This window comes from Cricetulus griseus, chromosome 8 (genome assembly GCF_003668045.3).
Source record: "Cricetulus griseus strain 17A/GY chromosome 8, alternate assembly CriGri-PICRH-1.0, whole genome shotgun sequence".
In the NCBI taxonomy this organism is placed as follows: domain Eukaryota; kingdom Metazoa; phylum Chordata; class Mammalia; order Rodentia; family Cricetidae; genus Cricetulus; species Cricetulus griseus.
The window spans coordinates 85,370,554-85,396,344 of NC_048601.1; the positions used below are offsets into that span (position 1 = coordinate 85,370,554).

The following is a 25,791-nucleotide window of genomic DNA, read 5'->3' on the forward strand; positions in this document are numbered from 1 at the left end:
CAACAAAAAACAGAATGGACACTCAAAGAAGAATATTTTTTAAAACATCTGTCTGTAGATGGAGTTTCTGTCCTTCCCGGTCCCACAGCAGTTTAGTCCCAAATAAACACACTGAGGCTTATATTAATTATAAACCATCTGGCCAATGGCTCAGGCTTCTCATTGGCTAGCTCTCTCTTAATTATTAGCCTATTTTTATTAAACTATGTATTTCCCCAGATTGTGGCTTACCTGTAATGCTCGACATGTTACTCCTTTGGCAGCTCCATGGTGTCTCCCTCTGGAGACTGCTTCTCTGCCTTTCCCCTTCCCAGAATTCTCCTAGTCTGGTAGGCCTGCCTATATTTCCTGCCTGGCTAATAGTCATTCATCATTTATTCATCAACCAATAAGAGAAACTTACATTCACAGCATGCAGAAGGACATCCCCCATCATTAGTCTGGGGCCCCCTTAGATGCACAAATCAGTCAAAGATATTACTGAATGTACACTATAGGATCAATGTTCCCAAATAATGTTTTCAAGTCCCTAGGTAGAATTAGAATATGTTCTAGTGTTTGTATTTTTGTCTTGATTTGGCTGAGAAACAAGAAATCCTTTTGTCAAAATGTTGTTAGTCTGTGTTGGCATAGAAACACATAAGAATCAATTATCTAGGAATTTGGTGTATATTAACACACTTCTCACTCAAAAAAATTCTGGTGTTTGAACTTTCAAATGCTATGGACTCCGTGAGAATTGGAATATCTCATAAGATTTCAGCAGGCTTTCTTGCCTCATCATTAAGGTTTCTCTTTGCTTTACTTTTGGTGCTACATTCATGAGGTTATTTGAGACATTTTAGATAATGTTCTCTCCAGTGCTTCAGTCTCATCAGTCTCGTGGGCAGGCCCTCTTCCCTGATAGCACCAGTATCAGGTTCACAATTTCTGATGTCACTTGCAGATTTGTTGATTTGCTTCTGAGCCAATCAGGGAGATAAAGACAGGTTAGGACCCTCATTAAGGGGTCTAAATGGTTTGGTTGGGACAATCATTAAAATGATCTTGAAAGCTGCAGTGACAATCAGTTGAGTGTATGCCATGGACAAATTGGCGTAAAGAAGGTTTAAATAAGAAATGAGTTTGGAGAGAATCTTAAATTCCACATGAAATTTTAATTCATTATCTATTGACCACACTGTTTAAATCTTTATTCTGTCCATTTTTACTAATCTTTATTAAACATCTGTGGTGTTGCAAGTTCTGAGGCTATGTTCCTATGACACAAAGTTAACAAAGACTGACTCCCAAAGAGTACAGTGTCATGGCCACAAATATGATTATTGATTGACTTGTCATTTAATGTATTATTGAATCATGATGAAAATATCATTAGCTTGTAACACATATAATTGCACAAGAATAAATAGAATAAATTCACCTTCTATAAGGTAAAATTTGCATGTAAATCTTTGTCCTTAGTCCTTATCTCCTTCCCACTAAGTATATAGGTCTTTCCAGATGTTTTTCTCTCTGTGTATACACACTTGTAAATTTTATCTGCCTGTCTTATCAATAATAATGTGGTCTCTGCACCTTTTTGCAGTTTTACCTTAAAATATGACCCGGTGATAGTTCTAACAGGTAGAGCTGCAGTCTAGATACAGCTTCCTTGTTTTGTAAATGAATGAAATTCCAGCAAATGTGTGGTCTAACCATTTGTTGGGTATTTCCTAGTGATACATACTTAACCTCCTTTCCAAGAACATATCTTTTGTTCTTGGAAATCAGGTTTGGAAATCCTTTGTTTACCCTCTCATCCATTAATTGAACCAATATCTCTCAAGTACAGATTTATAATTTCATGAAGCCAATTGTTAAGCAGAATCATTTATCTGGATGAAAGTGCCAGGAATACACATACCTTTGTGGTACACCTGTGGTGGAATAGCAAGAGTTGAAACTAGTCCCTCTGGACAGGGTAGGTGTCTCTGAAAACTGGTGCAGAGATCTAGAATGTGAGGGGATCAAAGATGAGTCACATTAACTTATATTCTCCCAGGAGGTCCTTGAGAGGATTTGCATTCCAGAGCGAGCATTTGTGTTTCCTCTTGTTTCTAATAAGCCCATAGTGGCCACGCCTTGGAAGGTGGCAGTGTGTGCAGCAGAGGGGTACTCCTCCTTTCCAAGCATTGTTATAGAAAGTGTGAGAATTTAAGTGTTAGGTGCCTGCAAGTGCTTATTATAAAGGTGACAGAATGTCTCACTCTTGACAGATGGCAAATCATTGGGGGACCTTTCGGAAACACGGCTTTGCTAGGCTCCAACTTGAGGGAAGAACTTAATATTATGTGATGAAAGACACGTAGCAAACAACCACTGGAGGTACTCCGTGTCATTTCTCACAGTGAAGAAGGATTTCAGAGTTCATGGCTAGCAGTCTCTAACCTGTGTCCCCAGAGCTCCTGTGGCCAACCATATGTGATAGTAATGAAGTCCCTTCCTACACAAAGCAATGAGAATCACCATGTCTGGTACTCCTGTATTATAAAACAATGTAAAGCATTTCCAAAGAAAATTGAACTGCATTATAATGCAACTCTGTTTTTATGGAGCTCAGGTATATCATGGATCATATTAGACAGTTGGCATACAATTAAAATTTATCAAACAACACTCTGCAGATGTCAGTGTTCCCAGAGAGACGAGGTTACTAAACTTGAGTTGCTAAATTTGTTTTAGTCCTGTCCATACTGAATAAGAACATCTGGACCCTGCCTCTCTGTTTAATTGTTTCTTTTCATTAAAGAGGAGAAAGAACATGTTCCTGAATAATAAGAATTCTAGTTTTAAAAGACCATAGAGCTTGAGGAAAGGGGAAAACATATCCTTTTATTTATTGCCTTGTGTACTGGTTAGGTTTTTTGTTTTTGGTTTGTTGTTGTTTGGTTTGTTTGTTTTCAACTTGCCACACAAACTAGAGACACCTGTGAAAAGAACCATGACTGGGGAATTGCCTCCATTAAATTGGCCTGTGGGAATATCGGTAGGGCATTTTCTTGGTGGAGGAAAGCCTGGTCTAATGTAGAAGGGCCGATTCATAGGTAGGTAGGCCCGGGCTGTATAAGAAAGGTAGCTGAGCAAGCCACACTCCTCTGTGGTCTCTGTTTCAGTCTGTGACTCCAGGTTCCGGGCTTGAGTTCCTTCCCTGGCTTCCTCAGTGAAGAACTATGACCTGTAATCCAGATAAACCCTTTCCTCCTTCAAGTTGCTTCTGATCAGTGGGTTTTCCCCCCATAGCATCAGAGAGGTATTCTGCATACCTCATCTCTTTGAATCTCAGTTTTCTTTTTGAATTTGAGGGCTACATCCATTTTGCAATGTTCAGTTGTGCAATCTAGAAGCACTGGCCTTACATCCAGAAGAACCTATGAACACTTGCTGTTTTGATCCAGCCATGGGCACATGAGCTCGTCTCTGAATCCAGCTCTTAGTCTCTTCTTTGAGCTCTCTATGAAATTTTCTTGGTGCCTTATAAATATGTGACTGCTTTAAATCAAAGCAACTAATTACCTAAGGGAGGAAGAACTGTGGAATGTGTGCACATCAGCACTGCAAATCTGGTTTTCTGGAATAATTCTGAAATTACAAAAATGACCCAAAAGCGGGAAGCAGTTCCCTGCCTCAAAGAGCTCAGTCAGTCCCAGCATTTTAAAAACTAGACTATGCGGTTCTGAACTCCACCTAAGGTTTCCGTTCAGTATGCCTGAGGTGGGTTTTTATGCTCAGTGTCATGCAGCTGCACAGGAGAGCATACTCTGTAATCTATTCTCTCCTTCATTAGGGATACACGCCTTCCCATCAATAGCTAGACAGTCAGTAGATAGTATGCTGGACAACAAACATCATTAGCCAGACAAAAAACGTTAAGTACACCTTCTGTTAATCGATGTATTGCAGTAGAATGCATTTATGCAAATATTAATTAAGTTTCATTGGAGGCCAACATTTGTGGATGTAATCCTCTCCCTCCTTTATGATATTTAAGGCATTCTAATTCTGCAAAGACTATCGAAAGTGCTCCAGTCATAGTGGCTAAGGGAGTAACATTTCATGAGATCCCAAGAACTATGGAATTGTTGAGAAGAAATTATTATCCTTGTTTCTACTTCATTTAATGATGAAGATGGAAATTTCCAGAGTGAAGTGACTGACTCTGCTACCCACCTCATATAGTCTTTCACAGTCATTTGAACCATTCCTTGTTCATGCAAAGAAGCTGCAATTACAAAGAAAAGATAGAACATTGTTATCCATGTGTGAAGAAGGTTTCCCACCCCCAGATGTGGCAAGGGATTCCAATGCCCACGTCTGTAGGGGAAGCTGTAGCCACACCTACTTAGGGGCTGGCTACAGGTGTGCCTGACCACGCTTGCGAGGGTGTGGTCAGGGTGACGTAGAGTGACTGCGTTTTCTCTTTCAGTTTCACTTTGGTACTTGCTGGACAGACTGCTGCCACGCCAGCTGGCTAGGTCATTCTGTAAGTAAGGCTTTTCCCTATTAAATACCCTTATATTCCTACCTGACTCCGTATTTGTAATTTCCCACTGTATCTGGTTGTCAGGAGCGGGATATTGGAAACCTACACCCCATTTGGGACAGGCTGTGGGTTCCACTGGGCCTGCAGCCTAGGCCCGGAACTTGCCCTCTCTCCACAGGTGCTCCTGGCTAGCAGCTGACCTGCTGCAGCTGAGCTGCTCAGAACCATCATGTCTCTACAATGAGCAAGGTACAGTGTACCAAATGCTAAGCAGTGTGAGAGGTAGTGACACTCAGTGTGGGGAGTGGGGTGGTGGGGTCAGCAACAAATGGGACACTTAGCAAAGGTTTCATGGCAAGGAGACTCTTGGATTTTGAAGTGTGGTTAGAATTTGCTGGATAAAGGGGTAGCGTTGTTAGAGATAATAAAAATGGCATCTTCACATTCTGGGGACATTTTCTCAGGAACATTAGCATCTAGGGGTGCTCTGTCAAGATCATAGACAGACTGGTAAGGCCAAGGGCAGGCTACCTTGCATGAAATATTCAGCAGGTGCCAAGCTCGACAATTCATCGGTATCATCTAGTGCTTTCAATAGCCTTCCAGTATAGGCCCTATCCTTGTTTTCCAAAGGAATGCATGGAAACTTTGCCATGATTCCATGACCACAAGTCAAGTGTATCAAAGTAAGAAATTTATTACTACCTTTATTATTGATGACAGCAATAACAGTGCTTATTTTGTACTTTCTGTGAGGTACTATGCTCAATCTGCCATTCTACAATTTATTTTTTTAGTTTTATTTGTTAATTTTGTGTGCATGTTTGCCTGCATATAATATGTGCAATGCATTAAAGGAGTCCAAAAGAGAGCATCAGATATCCTGAAAGTAGAGTTATCTACCATGTGGGTGATGGGATCTGAATCCAGATCATCTGAAAAAAACTGCAACAAATGTCCTTAACTGTAAATCATCTCTCTAGACCCTATACAATCTTCTGTGTTCTCATAATAAGTCCTTGAAATGGGGCTTGTTATTTCACACTTAAGAGAGAAAAAAGAAGACAGCACAGTTACATAAACTTCTCATGGCCAGTAAAATGCCATGGCTTATTTTGGTTTGCTGCTGCTGTTGTTGTTGTTTTCTTTTCCAAACACCACACTGCCAACAGAATGTCCCATGGTGTATTTGAAAGCCAAAAAGAAGAATTTACATTTATGCAACAGGATATGAAAATCCATTGTTTTGAGCAAAACATTGTACATGATAAAGATTATTCTAAGGATCCAGTTGGGCATCATAGGGGGCACTTGGAGGCTACTGCAATATTCAGACAGACTGTGTCACAACATAACATGCCAACATCATCTACAAAAAGAAATAATCGGATCATGGACAAATTTATCAGAATGTCCACCCGACTTTTCACTCCTGGCTGCCCTGTTACACTAAGCAACATGTATAAACTTAGGTGCTGCCACCTGTACTGTGAGAAAACAAGGCTTTCCTCCAAAAGAAAGAAAAACAGATCAAAGTTTGAATGAGAAAACCTGACCGGGGGTTGCACAGGGAAGAACACTGGGCATTACAAAAGGCTTTAGTTTGGAGCCAGGATTACTGTCTAGGTAGTGAGTCACTAAATGACAGCATTGTTTCTAGGAACTTGACTGTGAATTTCGAGTTTGGACACTGGAGATAAGAATACTGATATTTGTCAACAAATGGTCCTGTAATAACTGGATGTCTGCATGTAGAAGAATGCAAATAGATCCATATCTATCATGCTAAACAAAACTCAAGTCCAAGTGGATCAAAGACCTCATTGAAAAACCAGATACATTGAACAGATAGAGGAGAAAGCGGGGGATAGCCTAGAATACATTGGCACAGGAGACAACTTTCTGAACAGAACTCAGATAGCACAGGCACTAAGAACAACAATCAATAAACAGGACCTTATGAAACTGAAAAGCTTCTATAAAGCAAAGGACACTGTCAAAGCAAAAAACTTCAGACTAGAAAAGCCATTGAGTGTTGTGATCTCCGTGGGATGTTCTGAGGGAGCTTGGAAGTTAAGAATGTGCAGACCAGTGCAGAGAATGCAGGCTTGACTTGTGAAATGTCAGGGGGACATTTGAATAATTTATCCAGGCCATTTGCAATTTTGAATTAAGACTCTGTTGTTCTGGTCAGCTGAGGCTGAAGAGTCAGTCATAACTAACAAGAGGCCAGCACCACTGAAGTGAAATCTTTGTGTTACTTGGATAATTGATGCTAGTTGGGTAGAACTAAGAAATTAGTGGTGACTGAGAAAAGAACAGCAAGCATTGCTGAGCTGAAATCTTCTGAGAAGTGTTTCCTGAGAACACAGAGAAGCTGTGTTCAGGAGGCAGCAAGGATGAACCTTGTGTTGGCAGATGGGATTGGTAATATGTAAGCATCACCCAGGTGGTACTAGTTTTGACAGCATAAAGTGACCATCAAGAGAAGCTGAGGCTTGGCACGGTGAGAGGCCAGGAAAGGCCACTGATGAAGGTATAGCCTCGGTGGCAGTTGAAGGCCCAGGATTGAAGGGACAAGGAGAGAAGTTAAGGCTTGTCACCATAAAAAAGAGCCCATGAGTGTCTATTGGTGAAAATGTAGCCCAGTTGCCACAAGGGACCCCAGCAGTTTTGGAGATGCCAGTATCATGGGATGACCACCAAGATAATCAGTCACTGTGGCATGGAGCCAGCCTGAGCCTAGAAGAAAAGGCTGTGTCCTGCAGAGGGCAGAGCCAGAGAAGTGACCCAAGCCCTTTGGAGGAGTGCAGAAGATCTTGAGTGGATCCCAGACATTGGTTGGAATTTGGTTTTGCTTTGATTTGTGACTATGCCCTGCTTTTTCCCTCTTGAAGTAAGAAAGTATTTTACTGGAGCCCACAGTTGAGAGACTTTGTATTTTAAAAGAGTTTAGATTTTAAAAGAGATTGGCTATTTTAAAGGGACTGAGATTTTAACGTGTTTGAATTTGCAAAGACCATGGGCCTTTAAAAGTTACTTATATTTTTAATGTGAGATCATGGGGTGAATACGAAAGGAAGGGTGTGGATTAATATTGATGTGTTTGTGTGTGTCAAACTGACAAGAGGTCAGTTGTACTGGCTGGTTTTGTGTATCAGCTTGACACAAGCTAGAGTCATCAGAGAGGAAGAAGCCTAAGTCGAGGAACTGCCTCCATGTGGTACAACCGTAAGGCATTCTCTCAGTTATCAATGAGGAGGGCCCAGACCATGGTAGGTGGTGCCATCCCTGGGCTGGTGGTCCTGGGTTCTATAAGAAAGCAGGCAGAGTAAGCCATGGGAAGCAAGCCAGTAAGCAACACCCCTCCACGACCTCTGTATCAGCTTCTGCCTCTAGGTTCCTGCCCTGTTTGACTTCCTGTCATGACTTCCTTTGGTGATGAACAGCAATGCTGAAGTGTAAGGCTAATAAACCCTTTGCTTCCCAAATTTTGTTTTGGTCATGGTGTTTCACAGCAGCAATAGAAAGCCTAACCAAGATAGATCTAAATAGAGAATGGTCAACAGAAGGACCTCAATTGGCTCAGAAACACTTAAAGAAATGTTCAACATCCTTAGCCATCAGGTAAATGCGATCAAAACGACTTTGAAGTTCCATCTTAAACCTGGCAGAATGGCTAAGATGAAAAACACAAATGGTAGCTCATGCTGGTGAAAATGTGGAGCAAGGGGAACACTCCTCCACTGCTAGTGGGAGTACAAACTTGTACAACCAATTTTGAAATCAATATGGAAGTCACTCAGAAAAATTAGGAATAGATCTACCTCAAGACCTAGCTATACTACTCTTGGGCATATACCCAAATGACAATACACCCTACCAGAAGAACACTTGCTCAACTATGTTCATTGTAGATTTATTTGGAATAACAAGAACCTGTTAACAACCTGGATGTCCCTCAATCAAAAATGGATAAAGAAAATGTGGGACATTTACACAATGGAATATTACTCAGCTGTTAAGAATGACATCATAAAATTTCAGGTAAATAAATGGAAATAGAAAATACTATCCTGAGTGAGGTTACCCAGACACAGAAACACAAACATGGTATTTACTCAAGTATAGGCGGACATTAGCTGTTAAGTAAAGGATAATTATGCTACAATCCACAGACCTACAAAGCTTAAGTAACAAACAGGTCTCAAGGGGGGACAAATGTATCTCCATGGGAAGGGAAAATAGAAAAAACTTTGTGGGTGTGTTGGGGTGGGTGGGAGTGGTAACAGGGGGGTCAGGCAGAGGGTAGTAGGGATGGAGGGAGAGAGTACTGGGAGAGATGACTAGAATTGGGGGGTATTTGGGAGGCAAGTAGAAACCCAATGCCGTAAAAACTCCCTGGAATATACAAATGTGACCCAAGTGAAGTCTCCTAGTAAAGGAGGACATGGATCCCAAATTGGCCATCTTCAATAATTAGGCAAGGCTCTCAGTAGTAGAAATGGGGCATCAACTTAGCTACAAAACCTTTGACCTACAATCTATCTTGTCTGCAAGATATGTTGGTGTAATGGTGGAGCATAACTTGTGGGGGTGGCCAACCAATGACTGATGCAGCCTGAGACCCAAGCCACAGAGGAAGGCCATGTCTGATACTGCCTGCATGCCAACAACCACAGGCAGGAAAGTCCAGAGACCCAGGATAGAACCAAACATGACTGAGTAAACATCAATGAAAAGGTTCCTCATGTTATTTTGCTATACTCCCAGATCGGTGCCTAGTCCAATTATCATCAGAGGAGAAACTGATGGGAGCAGATGCGTAGATCCACAGCCAAACACTAGGTAGAATCAGGAATACCCAGAAGAAGAGTAGGAGGAAGGATTGTAGGAGCCAGAGGGTTTGAGGACACTATGATAACATGGCCCACAGAATCAACTAAGTAGGGTTCTCAGGGGCTCACAGAGATTGAAGCAGGATGCATAGGGTATCACAGAGACTGAAACAACAAACACAAACCCTGTGTGGGCCTGAACTAGGTCCCTTACATAGTCCTTATTGTGTAGTTTGGTGTTCTTGTGAGACTTCCAACAGTGGGATGGTGAGGGGGCATATCGTTGACTTTTTTGCCTGCACTTGGGACTGTTTTCCTCCTACTGGGTTGCCTCATCCAGCGTTGATGTGGGGGTTTATGCCCAGTCTTACTGTAAGTAGTTAGGCCACGAGGATGGATATTCCTGGGAGGCCTGCTTTTTTTTTTTTTTTTAAAGAGAGTTCTTGTATGTTACTGTTACTATTGCTGTCACTTTTAAGACAGGGTCTCCCTGTGTACTCCAGGCTGGACTTGGAGTCAAGTTCCTCCTGCCTCTGACCTCCAAGTGATGGGAATCCAGGTACCTAGTGTCAAACTTGTTTAAGAAATGTGCATACTTAAAATAGAAGATTTTAAAGGCTGAGTTATTCTGTTAAATGATCCAGAAAGACAAAAACTGGAAGCATATAATTGAAATGTGAGTATAGAGACGAGTTTGTTTGCTTGTTTGTTGCAGGGTCTCACTGTGTAGCACTGGGTGTCCTGGAATTTACTGTATAGACAGGGATGGCCTGAAACTCAGAGACCCGCCTAAGTCTTCCTCCCAAGTCCTAGGATTAAAGGTGTGTGCTAACATGCACAGCTTAAATAAAGGATAGTTAAGCATGCCAAGCATGCATAATTACCCTATAAGGAGTCAGCGAGAGTAAAAATACATAGAAGGTACAGCAAAGCAAGTGGGACCCTCTCCAGCATAAGGTAGGTTGAGAAACATAAATCTATTTGAAAGGATGTGACACAGCCTGACACTAGGCATGGGCCCTGTACAGTTCCTCAACCCTGTTTCCATGGCAGTCATCATTAATCAATCATGTTAGTTTTTCACTGAGCCTAGACAGTGAAATCTTTTAAATCTAAATCTAATCTTCTAAATCTTCATCTCGCAGATTTTCACATGAGGTGAAGAACATTTGTTATAAAGTTAATAAATAACTTTTTAAGGAAAGTAATTTACGGGAATGTATCTAACCTTGGGAAATCAATAACTTGACTAAATTCATTATTACAGAGTATTCTAGGAAATGAGATCTTGCATTTAGCTGTTTTTTTTTTTTTTATGCCAAGAGACACCCCCAGTGAGCCGAATGTTGTAAACAATAGTCTAATCAATACTGACCCCTCACCTGGGTGGGCATTATTAAGCCATAGCAGCACACTTGCTCACGGAACACAACCCAGTCTTGGAGCATCTCAATGTGACAAAATGACAGGCAATTGAGTGAAGTTGTCACATGAAAGAAAGCTGATTTACCACCTCATTAATCATATCATAAAAGCAAGTCGAGGACAAATTCTCGGCAACTACATGAAGACTTGATGTCCTGATGAATTAAGTAACAAGTTGCCAAACAGAAGGTAAAAGAAATTCTGTTTCACATTTTAAGCAAACATTTCCTGTGATTCTCTTCCCTCTTTCTATGAGGATGACCTCCATTGTTACTTTGTAATCCACTGAGTGAATGACTGAATACCTGGGCTAGCTCATCAGGGGAACTCTGAACTCTTTTCTGTGCAGCTCTCTGAATGGAAGAGCTCTGTGGTTCTGAGGCATTTTGGTTGCATGCTTTCATCCCGAGACTGCTCCCCTGTCTGCCCCAGCCTTTTCTAGTTGTCTGCTGTGGGTTTCCTAACAAAAGTGAATGAATGTTCATGTCCAGGCAGGGATTTGGCACTGTAGCCTCAGAGAATTGCTCAAACTGTCAAAGAGCAAATGATCCATTTTCTCATATTGATGAGAAGAATTAACTCAGCCTTGCTACATCTTAAAAAACCATGGTCCTTCAAAAAATCCAGTCACCCAGAAAACTCTGGTTACTGGACTCTGGATCCTCTTGCCCTGGACTTTATGAAATTTCAATGACCACCCTGCAGCCACACTCTAGAGAACATCCCTCTGCCTGATAGTGTAGTTAGGAGCCAGCTGGTTGCCAGGATACAAAGGGCAGCTTCCAGGGAGAAAAGAAGTTGCTGAAGGTAGCATATGTTTTATGGAATGTGATGTGGCCAGGCTTGCTCACAGTGGGGGATCGTGTGGTCTCGAGGTACACATGGAAACTACACCATCAGTACCAGTGGAGTGGGGAGCTTTCTTGTCTTCCATCATTTAGCCACATCCCCCGAGGCTCAGCATCATCACCAGCTGCTTAGCATCAGCCCCAGTTAGGAAACGGCTGCCCATTACCTCCATCCCATCATCATGGATTGTTTTTACACATGTACAGCTACTGAGGGCTTTCCTAGACTCTGATACTTTTCTGGATAGTGCTGGCAATGACACAATAATCTAGCTCATCCAGTGCATTCAGACAAGCAGCAGTCTGCTGCCCCGCTAAGAGTGTGAAGAAAACCCAGCCCAAGGAACCTGTTAGAACTTTTAAAGATAAACCTGATTTTAAAAATAGTTCTAAAATTATTACAATTAATTAGGCTCACTAGTTGATTTTATTTTACGATCCCCATCTCCTCCAGTCCTGGGAGACCAAGTGCTGGTTTCATAGTGTTTCTGTGTATTGAATCTGCAGAAGCAGCACCTGGCCCTCTAGCAGATGGACATGCTTGTGGAGAGTCTTACAGAGGGCAGTGTGAAACTATTACACCCCCACCATTTTTCTGATTTGTAAGGAAAACTTCCTGTACGCCAAGGTTGAGCTGTCAAGGTCAAGATTTCCCTGGCCTGTTTTCAAGATGAACCTGAAGGAGAGGCACAAGCTAGGGGCCCACAGTGTGCCAGGACTCACAGGGATTGGAGCTCCAAGACTTTCCTTAAAACTTGGAAGAGACAGCAGAACAGGCCCAGGTGTCTTCGGGGTAGCAATCTGTTGAAGGCAGCCTACACTCCAATTTTCTAGTCTCTATGCTGCCTGCTTCATTAGTGACTATCTGCCCAGCTCCTTGAGTGTTTGCTACCTCTGATCAGAGCAAGAATCTGAAGCACAGGGAACACCATAACAGGGGGAAAGGCTGTTATGCCCCAGATGTCCTGAAACTTCAATAGGCATCGGCTTAAGGTTGTGATGCAGAAGGCAGAACTTGTGGGCACAACTGCATCTACGACGCCATGCAGTGCCCTGTTAGCTGGGCACCGTCATTTCCATACTCCATCTCATTGTGGCTTTGATGCTTTCTCTATCATTTCCCCCTTCCAGAATCTCTTCTTGGATCTTTAAAGCTGGCTGAAAGCATTTGGAGAACGTGAAACAAAGGTCGTTGGCAAATTCCTGCTCCCCACAAGTTTCCTAGGGACTGGTTTTTGGGGAAAACTAAAGTGAGAACAAAAGTCCCTGCTCTGTTGCTTTCATTCCTTTCTGTGGTTAAAATTCCCATTCTGCTTCCTTCTAGATATAATCTCGAGCCACCCTCCCTACTGTTAGGTAGACTTGTGCCATCTGAAGCAGCAGATACCACACTTAACCCTGTACAATGCATCACTGAAGAAGATGCAGTCAGATATGCAGAAGGCACTAATTAGCACCTTTGTTGGCTTTGAACACATTTTTTATTTTGGTTTTCCTAAGCATTTCTGACTGATTCATGGAAGACATTTGGTTCTTTGGAATATCGTCCAATAGACTAATCAAATTACAGTTTTGCTGTGCTCTAAAATAATAGCATTCTGCAGCTTTCTGCAAATTTAACTCCTGCCTGACCAGGGCATTTTGTAGAGGTAATTCACAGTATGTTTGTCTGATATGGCAAATTATTAATCCATATTGTTACTACAAACAGACTCTTACATATTAGCTGACACTTGGGTTCAAATTCTTAAAGCTAATTGGAATCATTTTCTCCCCCATCTCTCCCTACGCCCTGTTTATATTCTGAGTGACATGCTCTTCTTTCTGTTCCAGAGTTGACACCAGTGCAAGCCTTTGCCATCTTAAGCCTGAGTCTGTAATAACTTATGCTCCAGATGGAACAGCCTCTCCCATAAACCGGAAAGCATCAGAACCTCATGTCTATTTCCTCATTGTAGTAAGGTCATCAGTCATGCCAATAGAGACTCATCAAAAATTGTTTTTGACTCTCTTCTAAGCAAAGACATGACATTAAAATCTTACAGCTCCCAGACCTTGATTACAATCATCCATGCATTTGAAACCAGACTTTAGATGACACTCCTATGCCATCCCCATCCTGAGACTGTATATGATTTCTCCTTTCTTGGATTTCAGAAATTCATCATCTTAGTACATTTTATTTAAAACAAAAAAAATGTCTGTCTCCCTCACTGCACAAACCAATTCTTCAGACTGATTGCTTTCTATATGCTTTCCTGTATACATTTAGTTTTCTTTCATTTCTTCGTCTTTATTCAAACTCCCATTACTTCGATCATATTAAATGTTCTTGGTTGCCTTGTTGTTTTCTTGAGTTTTCATTGACTAGGTCTAGTCTTCTGAGAAAGCTTTCTAACCTGATAATGTGTTTTATTCAGACCTCTTTTTCATGAGTTTTGAGGCCACTGGGTTTAGAGATGATCTGTACCCTGTTTAGGATTTCCATTTTGTCAAGGAGTAGGATTGGGTCTCTAAGCTTATCCTGAACCAGAATAAGCCAAGGGCTATGTGGGTGGGATTTAGATGCATCTAACTGTTGTTTATAAGACAAAGTTCATCTCCATGCAGAATCCAGTAGGAAGCCCTCAAAGAATATGGGCTTTAGGAAGGCCTCAGAGGATGGCAAGAGGCCACCTGAACAAGATTTTAATGTAGGAGACATTAGTTGAAAAAAGATTAAGAAGCAGGGTAGTTAAGACTACAGGATGTCATTGTAGAACTAGCCTAGACTATGCTCAAATTGCCATGATGGAGAAAGATTCTTGAGAGAAACAGTCGCCACATGCCTGTACCTCCCCAGAGCAGGGTGTCTTCAGCTTCTACTCCCAATCCCACTCACCTAGTGTGGTGGTTTAAATAAGAATCCCCCACATAGGGTAAGGTAATTGAATGCTTAGTCACCAGGGAGTGGCACTATTTGAAAGGATTAGAAGGATAAGGAGGTATGGCCTTGTTGGAGGAAGTGTGTCACTAGGGATAGGCTTTGAGGTTTCAAAAACCTATGCCAAACCCAGTCTCTCTCTCTCTCTCTCTCTCTCTCTCTCTCTCTCTCTCTCTCTCCCTTCTCTCTCTCTCTCTCTCTCTCTCTCTCTCTCTCTCTCTCTCTCTCTCTCTCTCTCTCTCTCTCCCTCCCTCCCTCCCTCCCTCTATCTCTCTGGGACATAGAATCCTCAGCTAGTCCTCAAGCATGGTTCTTGCATGTCTGCCACCATGATCCCCACCATGATGATAATGGATTAACTTCTGAAACTCTATACAAGCTATCAATTAATTCTCTCTTTTATAAGAGTTACCTTGGTCATGGTGTCTCTTCACAGCAATAGGACAATGACTAAGACTCCTATGTGTGCACTACCAAACATTTGTCCATAATAAATAATAAAGAAGTTTATTTTAACATAATTCCTTCCTATACATGATTTTATTTTTAAAATGAAATAAAATTTGTGTACTAGTAAGATAGATGTGTTCTATTAATATTATGTGTGGAACTAAACTTTTTCTGAAATATTTGCTACAGTGTGGAATTAGAGAGCATTTAGTGTTTTGGGGAACTGAATGATACTCTGATTTAATAATTATCAATGCTGAGAAAATTCTTTGCATAAATACATAGTACAAAATGGCAGAAGCCTGTTTAGAGCCATTTCAGAAAGTGTGGGAAATTCTGTCCTATTTTCAACCCAAAATTCATTGAATGACTTTTTTTTTCTTTATAAAACTCTAGTCAGCAAGTCAAACATCAGTTTTTAAGATCAAATGTTCTAACACAACATATCCAAAGATAAAGTATCTGATACTTGCACACTGAGGAATGATTATAGGAAAGTGTAGAAAGTTTTACATCCCATAATTACATTGTTATGTTTCTATAAAGGCAGGATGCCTTCTGTGTACAGTCATTCACTCTACTTCATGACACACAATGGTCCCATAGCATAACGGGGTGGTCCAGGCAGTATGCTCTGTCTTTGCATCGTGAGCTTGATGCATGATGAGAACCAATGTGAGGTCATGTGACAAAAATCTGGTTGAGGGCTGCCACAACGCTTTGAATTCCATTACATGCTTGATTTGTAATTACGTTTTAGTCATTATATATTCAGAAACCTTTTAGTGTTGGCAGAGTTTTGGTGACTCCCACAGCTACGTGGCCCCATGTAGAGGCACAGCCATTGCTTAAGAAGTGTGGATCAACAGTCTTCACTCTACAGGCTTTCTCTTTCTGGTCTTTAAGGGGCTTCAGCTGGATTTCTACTGACCCTCTCTTATGACACAGACACCAAGCTTGTAACTGGTTTTCTAAATTCTCATAATCCCTACAGGAAATCAACAAATTTACTCCTCTGGGAACCTGCCTACGGATTGGTACATGCCTAAAATCCTAGAGTTCTGGAGAGAGAGGAAGAGAGTTAAAGGCGAGTTTGAGCTATGTAACCAGTCCCTGTCTTAAATGAACATGGTTTAGCATAGAACTCAGTTTTGTGCTGCTTGCTTAGCACCCATAAGACCTCACTCATGTTCAGTATCTAGTATTAGAAAAAGCAGAAAAATGAGAATATTGAAGAGGATGAGTGAATGAACTGCCCACCAAGTAGTAACTGTCACTAAATACATGCTTTCCTGACACGGGAAATTGCTTAGGCCTTTTCACTCACAATGAGGGTTGGGTGTGTCAACTCTGTCAATTTCGTTACTCTCCATGTTGAGGCATTTGTTAATCCTGAGTGTCTTATCTTTACAGTATCATGACTACATACTTTCACAGCCAGGTGGTAGTGACATTCAATCTGTCCTCAGGTGGTGGCAATGAATTTGCCACAAACTGACTGTCTTTGGTTTCAGTATAGAATGTGAGATGAAGAGTGATGGAGATGGATCTTATGGCCGCTGTCCTTGGCATTGGTGTGAGTAGATCTGTGGTACCCCACCAAGCCAACATAGTCAAACTGATGTGCAGCTAGACACCAATAAGGGGAGATTGTCTGAACTCAGCACTGGGGATTTTTAGAAAGGGAATAGAGAAACTGAATGTTGCCCAAGTCTTGCTTATAAGTCACCACCTGCTACTAGACAGTGCTCTGGGGGACTTATGGAAGGCTACAGGGTTTTCAGCTACAATGCTAGCAAATGGGGCAGATTGAGAGTTTCAGTCATGAAGTCTGTGTTAGCTGGGACCTAAGTGGGAAGGGCAGCTGCCCAGCCTTCTGCAATTATGAAAATTAATATGGAAAGAAGGGAGAAGGGCACATATCTGTTCTCGTCACAAGGAGAACTTTGTGTTAAGATGCTGTCTCTGAGGTAACAAGGAACATAGCATGACGTCACCTTGTGTCCTGTCAGGGTTTCTGAGTTTTAACCTCATTGCTTCTCAAGAGCAACTCCTTTTCTTCCTTCACTGCAATGGATTTTTCCTTCCCCACACTTCCCAGTGTGGCTCTGGACTTCCCCACACTCTGTGTGCCTGTATGCACATACGGGGTCATGGGAGGCCTGTCTTTATGCCTGCATCTCACCTTCTGTGACACCAAAAATCACGGCATTTGACACCCACACCCTTCACCTGCAAGACAAGGATGAGAACAACTCTGTCCCCACTATGGGTGACTCAGTTCAAAATACGATCAGTGAAAAAGGCCTTGGAAAGCAAAAACACAATTCACTTGTAGAAACTCTTCTATTGTTAAAAGAGTTGCTGAAGACGAAAGAGCTACCAAGCTGTGCTCCTCTGATCTCAGAACCCTGCTTCCCTCCTGCCTGTGCCTTTGTAGTTCACTAGCTTGGCTCTGATGATGCCAGGCCTAGGATTGAATTTTCCAGGAAGTGAATTTTTTCACTTGTGACCAAAGGTCTCTCCACATGACCTGAGCAAGAGCTAAAGATAGGTCTATGCTGTGAAATGTACTTATGTTTCTGTCTCTTCCTTGAGAATGAGTTAGTATGAATAGAGAGGTTGTCATATTCAATTTATCTGAAACAAATATTCAGAAATTCAGACATCATAGAAGCTTTGTGCTAAAAATAAAGCATTTTTAATGAAATATGGTCTCACTGCCTTCTAAACCCTCATGTTTCTAACCATAGATGCTTTCCTTATCCGTCATCAGAGAAGTGTCTTATCACAGCCTTCAGCAGCAAATGCAGACACACATAACTAGTCAGTGTGGAGAGTAAAGAACAGTGGAGTTCTTAGCTCAAAGTGGGTCATCCACAACGTTCTGAAGGTCTATCTAGAAAGAAGGATGGAAAGACTGGAAGGGCTAGAGTATGGTGAGGTGTGTTGTGAAAACACTTCACTCGGAATGGTTTGGCCTCGCGCTCAGCGAGTCCACTTCAGATATAGAGACCTGAATATGAGTGGGCCTGTCAATATTTTATCATGGAAGAGGAAATGGCTCACATGGCCCAACTCTTCCTGACACTTAATGGTACTTAGGGAAGACCATCACTTTCTTCAGTCCTGTAGTCGCTGACTGGTTGGATATGATCCAGTAAACGACCTTTCACCCAAGCTTATGTGAGCAACCCTAACTAAACTCAGTAGAACACATGCATACCATGAAAATAGGAGGGGGCTTTCTGGGCAAAAGGGGGAGATGACAAAGGAGAGACTGGCAATAATAGGAGGTGATGATGACTAAAATTCATTGCATATATGATGACACTGTCAAATAATAAAAACTAAATTTAAAATATAAAGCAACCCAGTGAATAAGGAAATTTCATATATAGTTTCAGTTTAAACTTTTAAAGTAAAATGACCAGGTTAAATTGCTTGTCAAGTAGTAGCCAATCCTAATTGAAGTTGCAGTGGAGGATGTGAAATAATGAAGAATAACAAATTTCCCTCTAATCATTATGTTCCTAGTTTATCTCAAATCTGACATAGTCTTTAAGCATTTGCTCAATTCTAGAATGTTATTTACTTTAACACCTATGATCTAGTCTTGGAGTCTATGCTGACTTTTATTTTTAGTGACAAGGTTTCATCTGATCCATCAGAGAGGCATTTATAAAATAAGCACATTTTTAATGGCAGAATCTTAGATCCCACAAAGTCTGGCATTTTCATTTAATGAAGATGGAATCCATGAGACCTGTACTCATTATTTTAATAACGTTATTACCAAATCCTAGGGAGACAGTCTGATACATTTTCTGTCTCAGAAATATTTGTGCTGTTTGGTTTAGGATTTAGTCATTTGCTCTTCTCTAGGATAAATATATCATTAGGGAAGAGATAGAAATATAATTTTGATACCAAAATACCAGAGAGAAAATAGGTTTAGAAGTAAAACTATGGTATATTATGAATAATTAAGCAATTTTGTTTTCATAATTACATCCTTGCAAATGTCTGCAAAGACCCAGAGAGTTTCTTCCTACGTCTGAGTGGTGGTAGCAAGGACCCTGGTTTCAGCCCATAACCTGCTGCTGGGGTCATGGCTGCACTTTCTGAGACCTAGTCTTATAAAATCAAATGAGAAGATCAACTTATTTCTGAAAGCCTCTTCTATGTCTCCCCCGAGGAAGATACATTAGTATGGATGTTTTTCACACATACATCTACTCAGCTCTACGAAGCACAGCTGCTCTGGGTTTTCTTGCCTTACCAGAATGGTTGATGGCTTGCTGGAAGTTTTCATTTACAGAGACACTATAAAAGAAGCAAAAGCACTGTAAGCCCAACACTGTATGTAAATAAATTATTACCAAGTTGCTTTTGTAATTAAACTGAACAGAAAATCAGACTTAGGTTTTATTGAGAAGATTTTCAAAAGTGAACACACAGTTGGCTCCAAATAGCATTCATTCTATTTTTTTGTGGTTTTAAATTGACATATAGCTTTTGCAGTAATATAGTAATCCTTCAAGTACCCAGTTAATATGAAAACCCATACTTCTGGCATCCTGGTACCCATGGCCAGGAGCCCATTCCTGGGAGGGTTATAACCCACATTATTTTCATGGAGCTTTGCAAGAGAAATGTATAAGGCACACACACACACACACACACACACACACACACACACACACACACACACACATGCAAAAATAAAATAAAACACCACTTACAAGAATCCAGAGTCCAGCCACTGCTGGATACTTTCCTGTTTGGAATTTTCTATAAAGGAAAACAATATCTGTTAGTCAAAGAACAACCAGCTACAATGACCCCCTCTATCATCAGCCATACTCAGCAGCTCTGTTTCCTACATAGTTAGTCACATGTTCTTGTAAGCATATTTATTTTTCCCCTGGAGGCACAACCTCCTGTTTTCCATAATCAGCCTCTTCCAAGAATGGATGTAAACTTGCCAAAAGACTATAACTTAAGAAAAAAGGGACAAAATGTTAAGGACTAGCAAAATGAATCCATGAAGGGTGAGGGGTGTTAGAATGATTATAAAAATTACCTAGCATAAATACAATGGGTAGAAAAGCAGAAGAGATTTTTGTTTCTCTCTTGTTGGTTCTAAATCACCACGGAACCTCTCTTATTAAATCCCAACATTTACCTAAGGCAGCTAGCCAGCAGTGTTTATTTGCAAAGAGTTCTCTGCCAGGTTAGAAACCAGATTTGCATTCATTCCAGGGACAAATTGCAGTGGAGTCCCAGGATTGCCAAAGGCAACCTGTGCTAAAAAGACACCAGCCTTTTAAGGTGGATCTTTAGCACTGGCTCAAAAACAGGTAATGAAAAAGGAAAGAAGAAGGGAGCAACTCCTGAGAGACCTTTGCTCCAGTTCCTGTTGGCTACCACCTCATACCCTGGGCTCAGTCTGACTTTGTTCATGAGATATTTGAATAATCCTCACACAGGGTATCAGGTGAAACAAAACAGCCAGTAGCCCTGGGAGATTCTGCGTAGTGTTCATTTGTGGTACCATGGTTGGACAGAATGCCAATGTTTTCATATTTATTACTCTGTATGTTATTAAAATGATCATCACTGCCTCACAGAAGACCCCAAAAAACTTTCAATAAAATGGTGTTCTGAAACAAGGTTTGTTGGGAGATGGGGAGATGGGTTGTGGGTTAAGCACACTTGTTGAGCAAACATAAAGAAGCACAATCTGGAACCCCAGCACCCACAAAATAGCAGGACATAGCTGTACAAGTACAACACAGATCCCTTGAGCTCACAGGCGCCCAGTCTAACTGAATTGCACGTGGCTCTAGGTTCAATGTTTGACCACCTCTTTATCTCTCTGTCTCTCTCACACAAGTGCACAGAGAAGAAGAGAAAGAGGAGGAGGAGCAGGAGGGACAAGCTTTATGGTTGCTGCCTGGATGCAGCTTCAGAATCCTGGGGCTTACCATGAGGGTGATGGGATAGAAAGGAACAGTGTTTATCCCTTATTTGGTCTAATTTGCTGAGGTCCTGTGTGTGTGTGTGTGTGTGTGGGGGGGGGTCAGATGTGTCCATTTCATAGAACTGCTCGGCATTGTATCAGGAACACTTGTTTCTTTAATGCCAAGTTCAAATCCTTAGAAGTCGCTTGCCCCCAACCGAAAGTCTCACACCCCTCACCACCCATGGCGGGACATTTTCTAGACGTCTGGAAGGCCCCTTTTACCTTGCATGTGCACAGTGGCCATTGTGCTTTCCTCCTCAGAGCCAGGAAGTGGATGCCCATCCAAAGGTGTCCATGCCTTCTTGGTATTCCTCAGGATCTCTCTCTTGCTCTTTTCCAGACCTGCTCTGGGTGTCTCAGATCCTTTTGATTTCTCCATCATCATGAGGGTGATTCTGCAACCTGACTGAAACCACATAGGCAGACAAATCAACCACAACGAGTTCAGAGCTGCGGCTTGGCCCAGCCTGAGAGGGGATTCTTAGAAGTAATGGAGTCATCCAGAATCACTGTCCCACTGAGACAGGCTCACCTATCCAAGCAGAATTCCTGGTGATTTTGGCAAAGGAGATTCCTCGCTATGAATAGTCAGAGCAGGAGTTGACTTGGCATTGCTAGTCACAAGGCCACATCCACACTGATGGATTCAATGTTGTGTTCTGAGATGTGAATAGAGAACAGAGAAATAGAATGTTGACACCAACCTTACTTATGTCATGCTAGTCTTTGAGCTTTGAGCACATACTATGTGTTAAAAACATGTTAATCTGTGATAGCAAAAGTCAGATTCATGCCCACCCTTTCTGCCTAAGTCATTGCCGTAACGTATGTTTCAATTAGCATTAGATGGGTCTTCAAATTCAGAGAAATGGCTGAAGATCAGGCCTCAGCAGTATTCCTAGCATCCTAGTATTGGTTCATGATCACTAATCACCTGACAAATAAGCTGCCCTTTGCAATGGGAGTCTGATAAAGGCAAACATTCAGACTCACTGCAAGTATCTCTGTTAAGTCTAGACAAGCACTCTATATGTAATTGTCAGTAACATTGCTCTTACGTGCAATTTAAATTGTGCCACTCAGGTAAAGTACATTTGCTAGTACAGTTGTAAATTTACTGTAAAAATGACTGATACTTATAATTATTAACTTTATATTCTAAATCTAAAGACCAAGAAATTTGAAATAGTTAAAAATAAGGCCCCCAAGGTGGACATTTTATTCAGGAGTGTAAACTTTAGGGTATCCTGTGTAGCAAATTAAAAAAAAATGACAGTAATTCAAGACAGTAATTCAGACTGTATTTCAAACTATGTGATTATCTGGTATACCAGATTTGAGAACATTAGAGAAAGTAACCCCATGGCTGGCATGCACTAAAATTGTAATTATTTGATTTACCACAGGTTTTGACTCTTTCCGATGTAAAGGAAAAGTAGTCTTTGGCAGCACCTCGAATCCTGTGGTTATGAGGGAGCACCAGGGTATCAGCTTCTGAAGGGACCAGCTCCCCATTTAGGCAGCCATAACAGCCTAACCTTGCCTGACCTTGCCTTGGTCACTAGGAGGTCAGATGCCTGCCTCATGGCAAGGAACCAATCAGAAGTTAGCTGGTGGTGCTATGCTTTACAGCTCTGGGTGTGCTTTACGGACAACTGCACAGCAATGACGTGCAGAGCATAGCAATCATCCTGGGAGGGCCTATGGGCCATAACAACCAGTTGACTAATCAACACAGGGCAAGCCTGGAGGCACACCAATCCTGAGCCTGTGAGTACCCCTAGACCCTCCCCTTACACTGCCCTATAAGATCTCGGTCTTGTGGCTTCTCAGAGTCTTTCCCCTGCCATCTGTCATGGTGGGTGGATGAAAGGCCCATGGGTTAGCTCATTAATCAACTGCAATAAAGCTTCATGCTGTTTGCATCAAGTTTTCACCTCCACCTGGTGATTGGGGTCACCGCAGTCCTGGGACAAGGTCCTGGGGGTCTGAGCCTCTGGGGGTCTTTCACTTCAACAGTGCAAAATTTCACAAGAATTAAAATTCCAAAATTCTGCTCAAGGACATCCTGAGATGTGACATTTATTGGAGAATCGGAAAGCTTTAACAACAGATGTGTCACAAACCAAGAAGGTCCCTCAAATTGCACAATCCCTTTCCTGGTCTCAGCTGGAGGGGTGTCCCTAGGTACTGTGGAGATTCTGCATGGAGGAGCAGGAGCTACCAAGCAGCTGGCTGTGTTCTGAGCTGAGATGTCACATGCCAATCAAGCCACTGCTTTTTGGGAAGCACTGGAAGTATTGCTTCATTTTAGATAGAAATATCATTTTAATTTTATGTCCCAAACTTCCACCCTATATCAGAAAATTCTACCTCAGCCACCAGCTTCACTCAACCTTTAAAGACTGGCTCTCTGCCATGTTGGCTGCACTTCCTACAGATTAGGGAAAAAGACTGCCAAAGAAAGTGGAAACCTTGCTACAGGCAGGGGTCAGGACATAGCAAAGGAAGTCTCTTGTTCACTATACCTTAATGGGCACCTTAATGGGCACCTTAATGGGCACTTCTAGTTAGTACCCAAGTGCTATTTGAATGGCCATCTTTGCCATCTATTCAACTGAGCCCTCAGAGCACCTCTTTAGATAAGGACATAAACCAATTGAATAATAGCCTTAAATTGTCCCATGGTAGCTAGGGCAGATGGTGTGTTGCATGAGCCCTGCTGCCTCCTCTAGGGAACCCCTTTGTTTCCAGGAACATTTGAAACCCAGTGCTGGCCAGTTTCAGTTGACTGTAGAAGGAAGTCCAAGCCTGGATTGTGTTGTCCCCCAAACCTGAAATATCCAGTTGTTTCTTTCCCCATATCCTTCTACTTTAAAGTCCTTGTCATGTTCTCCTGCATGTATAAAGACACCCACAAATGTGGATGGTTGTTTACATCATGCTTAATTTTTTTAAAGGTGCAAAACTCTATGTGCCATATCTTCACTTTGTGCAAACAGAAAGCTAATAAATTGAAAAAAAAAGAGAACACAAATGTACCAAAATACGACCAAATTTTCAGAATGTTGGAGACAATCAAAAGGAGAAAACAATTGGTTTACACAGTGACTCTAGTTGAGTTTTTAGTTTGGGCAAACTCAACCCAACTGTTCCCTTCCACATCATCTCACAGAAATGTCAGGAATCATGAAACTCTCATGTAACGACATTCATCACAGGCTTGGCCAAGAGGGCTGTATTACATGTCCGGAGCTGAGAACAATTCCATTGGAGAATTTGTTGGGGTCCAAACTTTTGGTTCCAGCATCCAGGAGCTCCAATTTGCATTGTATTGCAGATACTAGCTGAATTACTTTGTGCTCATCTTGCTGCTTTGTGCTCGTGCTCTCTCTACACATGTCATCAGACTATGGAGTCATAAATATCCACTGCATTCACCTTCATCTACTACCAATAATAGAAGGACTTTCTTGTCCTCTTTCTGGATAATTTCATTGTCAGTGTAGATGACCCACTAACACCCAACCCCTTAGTCCATTACATGCTCGTTTCTAATATTTCTCTCTACACAGTTCCCACGGTCATACTTTAGTCATCATTAGACAACGGCCTTCCAAATCCCAGTTCAAGCAACTTCTATTGCTTCAATTCTATTCAGAATATCCTTGGACACCATCTTTGTTTGTCCTTCCTGTTGTGTCATCTGTACAATTTGAGCATACTATAAAATGATCCATATTAAAATAGTCCTCCATCTACCCTCCCAAATGCAGCTTCAACTTTACAACTATAGAACAGAATAGTCTTGATGATTCCCAAACTCCAATTTCCAAAACTTGTCGGTTCTCTGAACTTCAGATCATAGTGTTTACATTTACTTTACATTTCCACGTGGATATTTGTAGACAAACTTAGTATGTGCCACACTGAATTCTTCATTGTGTCCTTGGTTTCATCTTACCCCCAAATGTATCTTATCCTCTTTTAGCATTCTGTATCTCAACAAATAGTATCTCCATTGGCATACCTGCTCAGGCAAGAACCTACAAGCCTTCTGTGATTCCTATATTCCTTTCATCTCTCAAGTTGATCTTAAAATAAGGAACACCCTTATCACATAGCTCAAAACAACCTTTTCCACTGCTATCAACCTGACATAAAACAAAATTACAGTCCCTTTTGGGTCTAGTAAGAGGCCTCTGTCCATACACCATCCACACCTTCCATATGAAACTGAGTGTATTATTAATGCTTTATTCTCTGTACTTACCATTTTAGAATCTCTGAAAGCTGTAGTTATCACTTCCTCTTAATAAAAACTAGTTTTAAATTGGGTTTTTCATAAGTACATTTCCAGAATTTCTTCATACTTAGTGTAAAGCATTCTTTCTCATTTGTTTCCATTTTCCTAGATTCTAAATTTTGAGTATTTATACCACAGTAGTCAGTGTCCACTTCTGTCTTCTGTCTACAGCCTCTTCCTATATGAATGTGTCTATATTTGTTTCACTGTTACCCATAACTCACTGTAACTTAATATTAAGGTATTGGCTTTGTTGGTAAGTCTGTGTTTATCCTTCAGTTTATCCACTCTGTTTTCTAACCACCTTAACCATCCTGAAAGTTTCTCCAAAACAGATACCTTGGTTATCTTATCATATTGGCATAGGTAAGACACTTGACGTGTGCTTGCTGAATGAGTAGTTATGTAAATGAATACCAGAAACAACTGAGCAATGTCAAAGCAGAGCTGA

At 41.4% G+C, this 25,791-nt stretch overlaps 1 protein-coding gene across 1 annotated transcript in view; it reads right to left on the reverse strand.

Annotated features, from left to right (window-relative positions):
* Positions 1–21,419, reverse strand: part of Itprid1 (ITPR interacting domain containing 1) — a 93,432-nt gene extending 72,013 nt beyond the window's left edge. Inside the window, exons 1-5 of the mRNA XM_027429748.2 lie at positions 21,257–21,419; positions 19,752–19,800; positions 19,289–19,332; positions 4,210–4,261; positions 1,907–1,993 (exon numbers count right to left, since the gene is read on the reverse strand). Coding sequence (XP_027285549.2) covers positions 1,907–1,993; positions 4,210–4,261; positions 19,289–19,332; positions 19,752–19,800; positions 21,257–21,419 — 395 coding nt within the window. The remainder of the gene's footprint in view (positions 1–1,906; positions 1,994–4,209; positions 4,262–19,288; positions 19,333–19,751; positions 19,801–21,256) is intronic.
* Between the last annotated feature and the right edge of the window lie 4,372 nt (positions 21,420–25,791).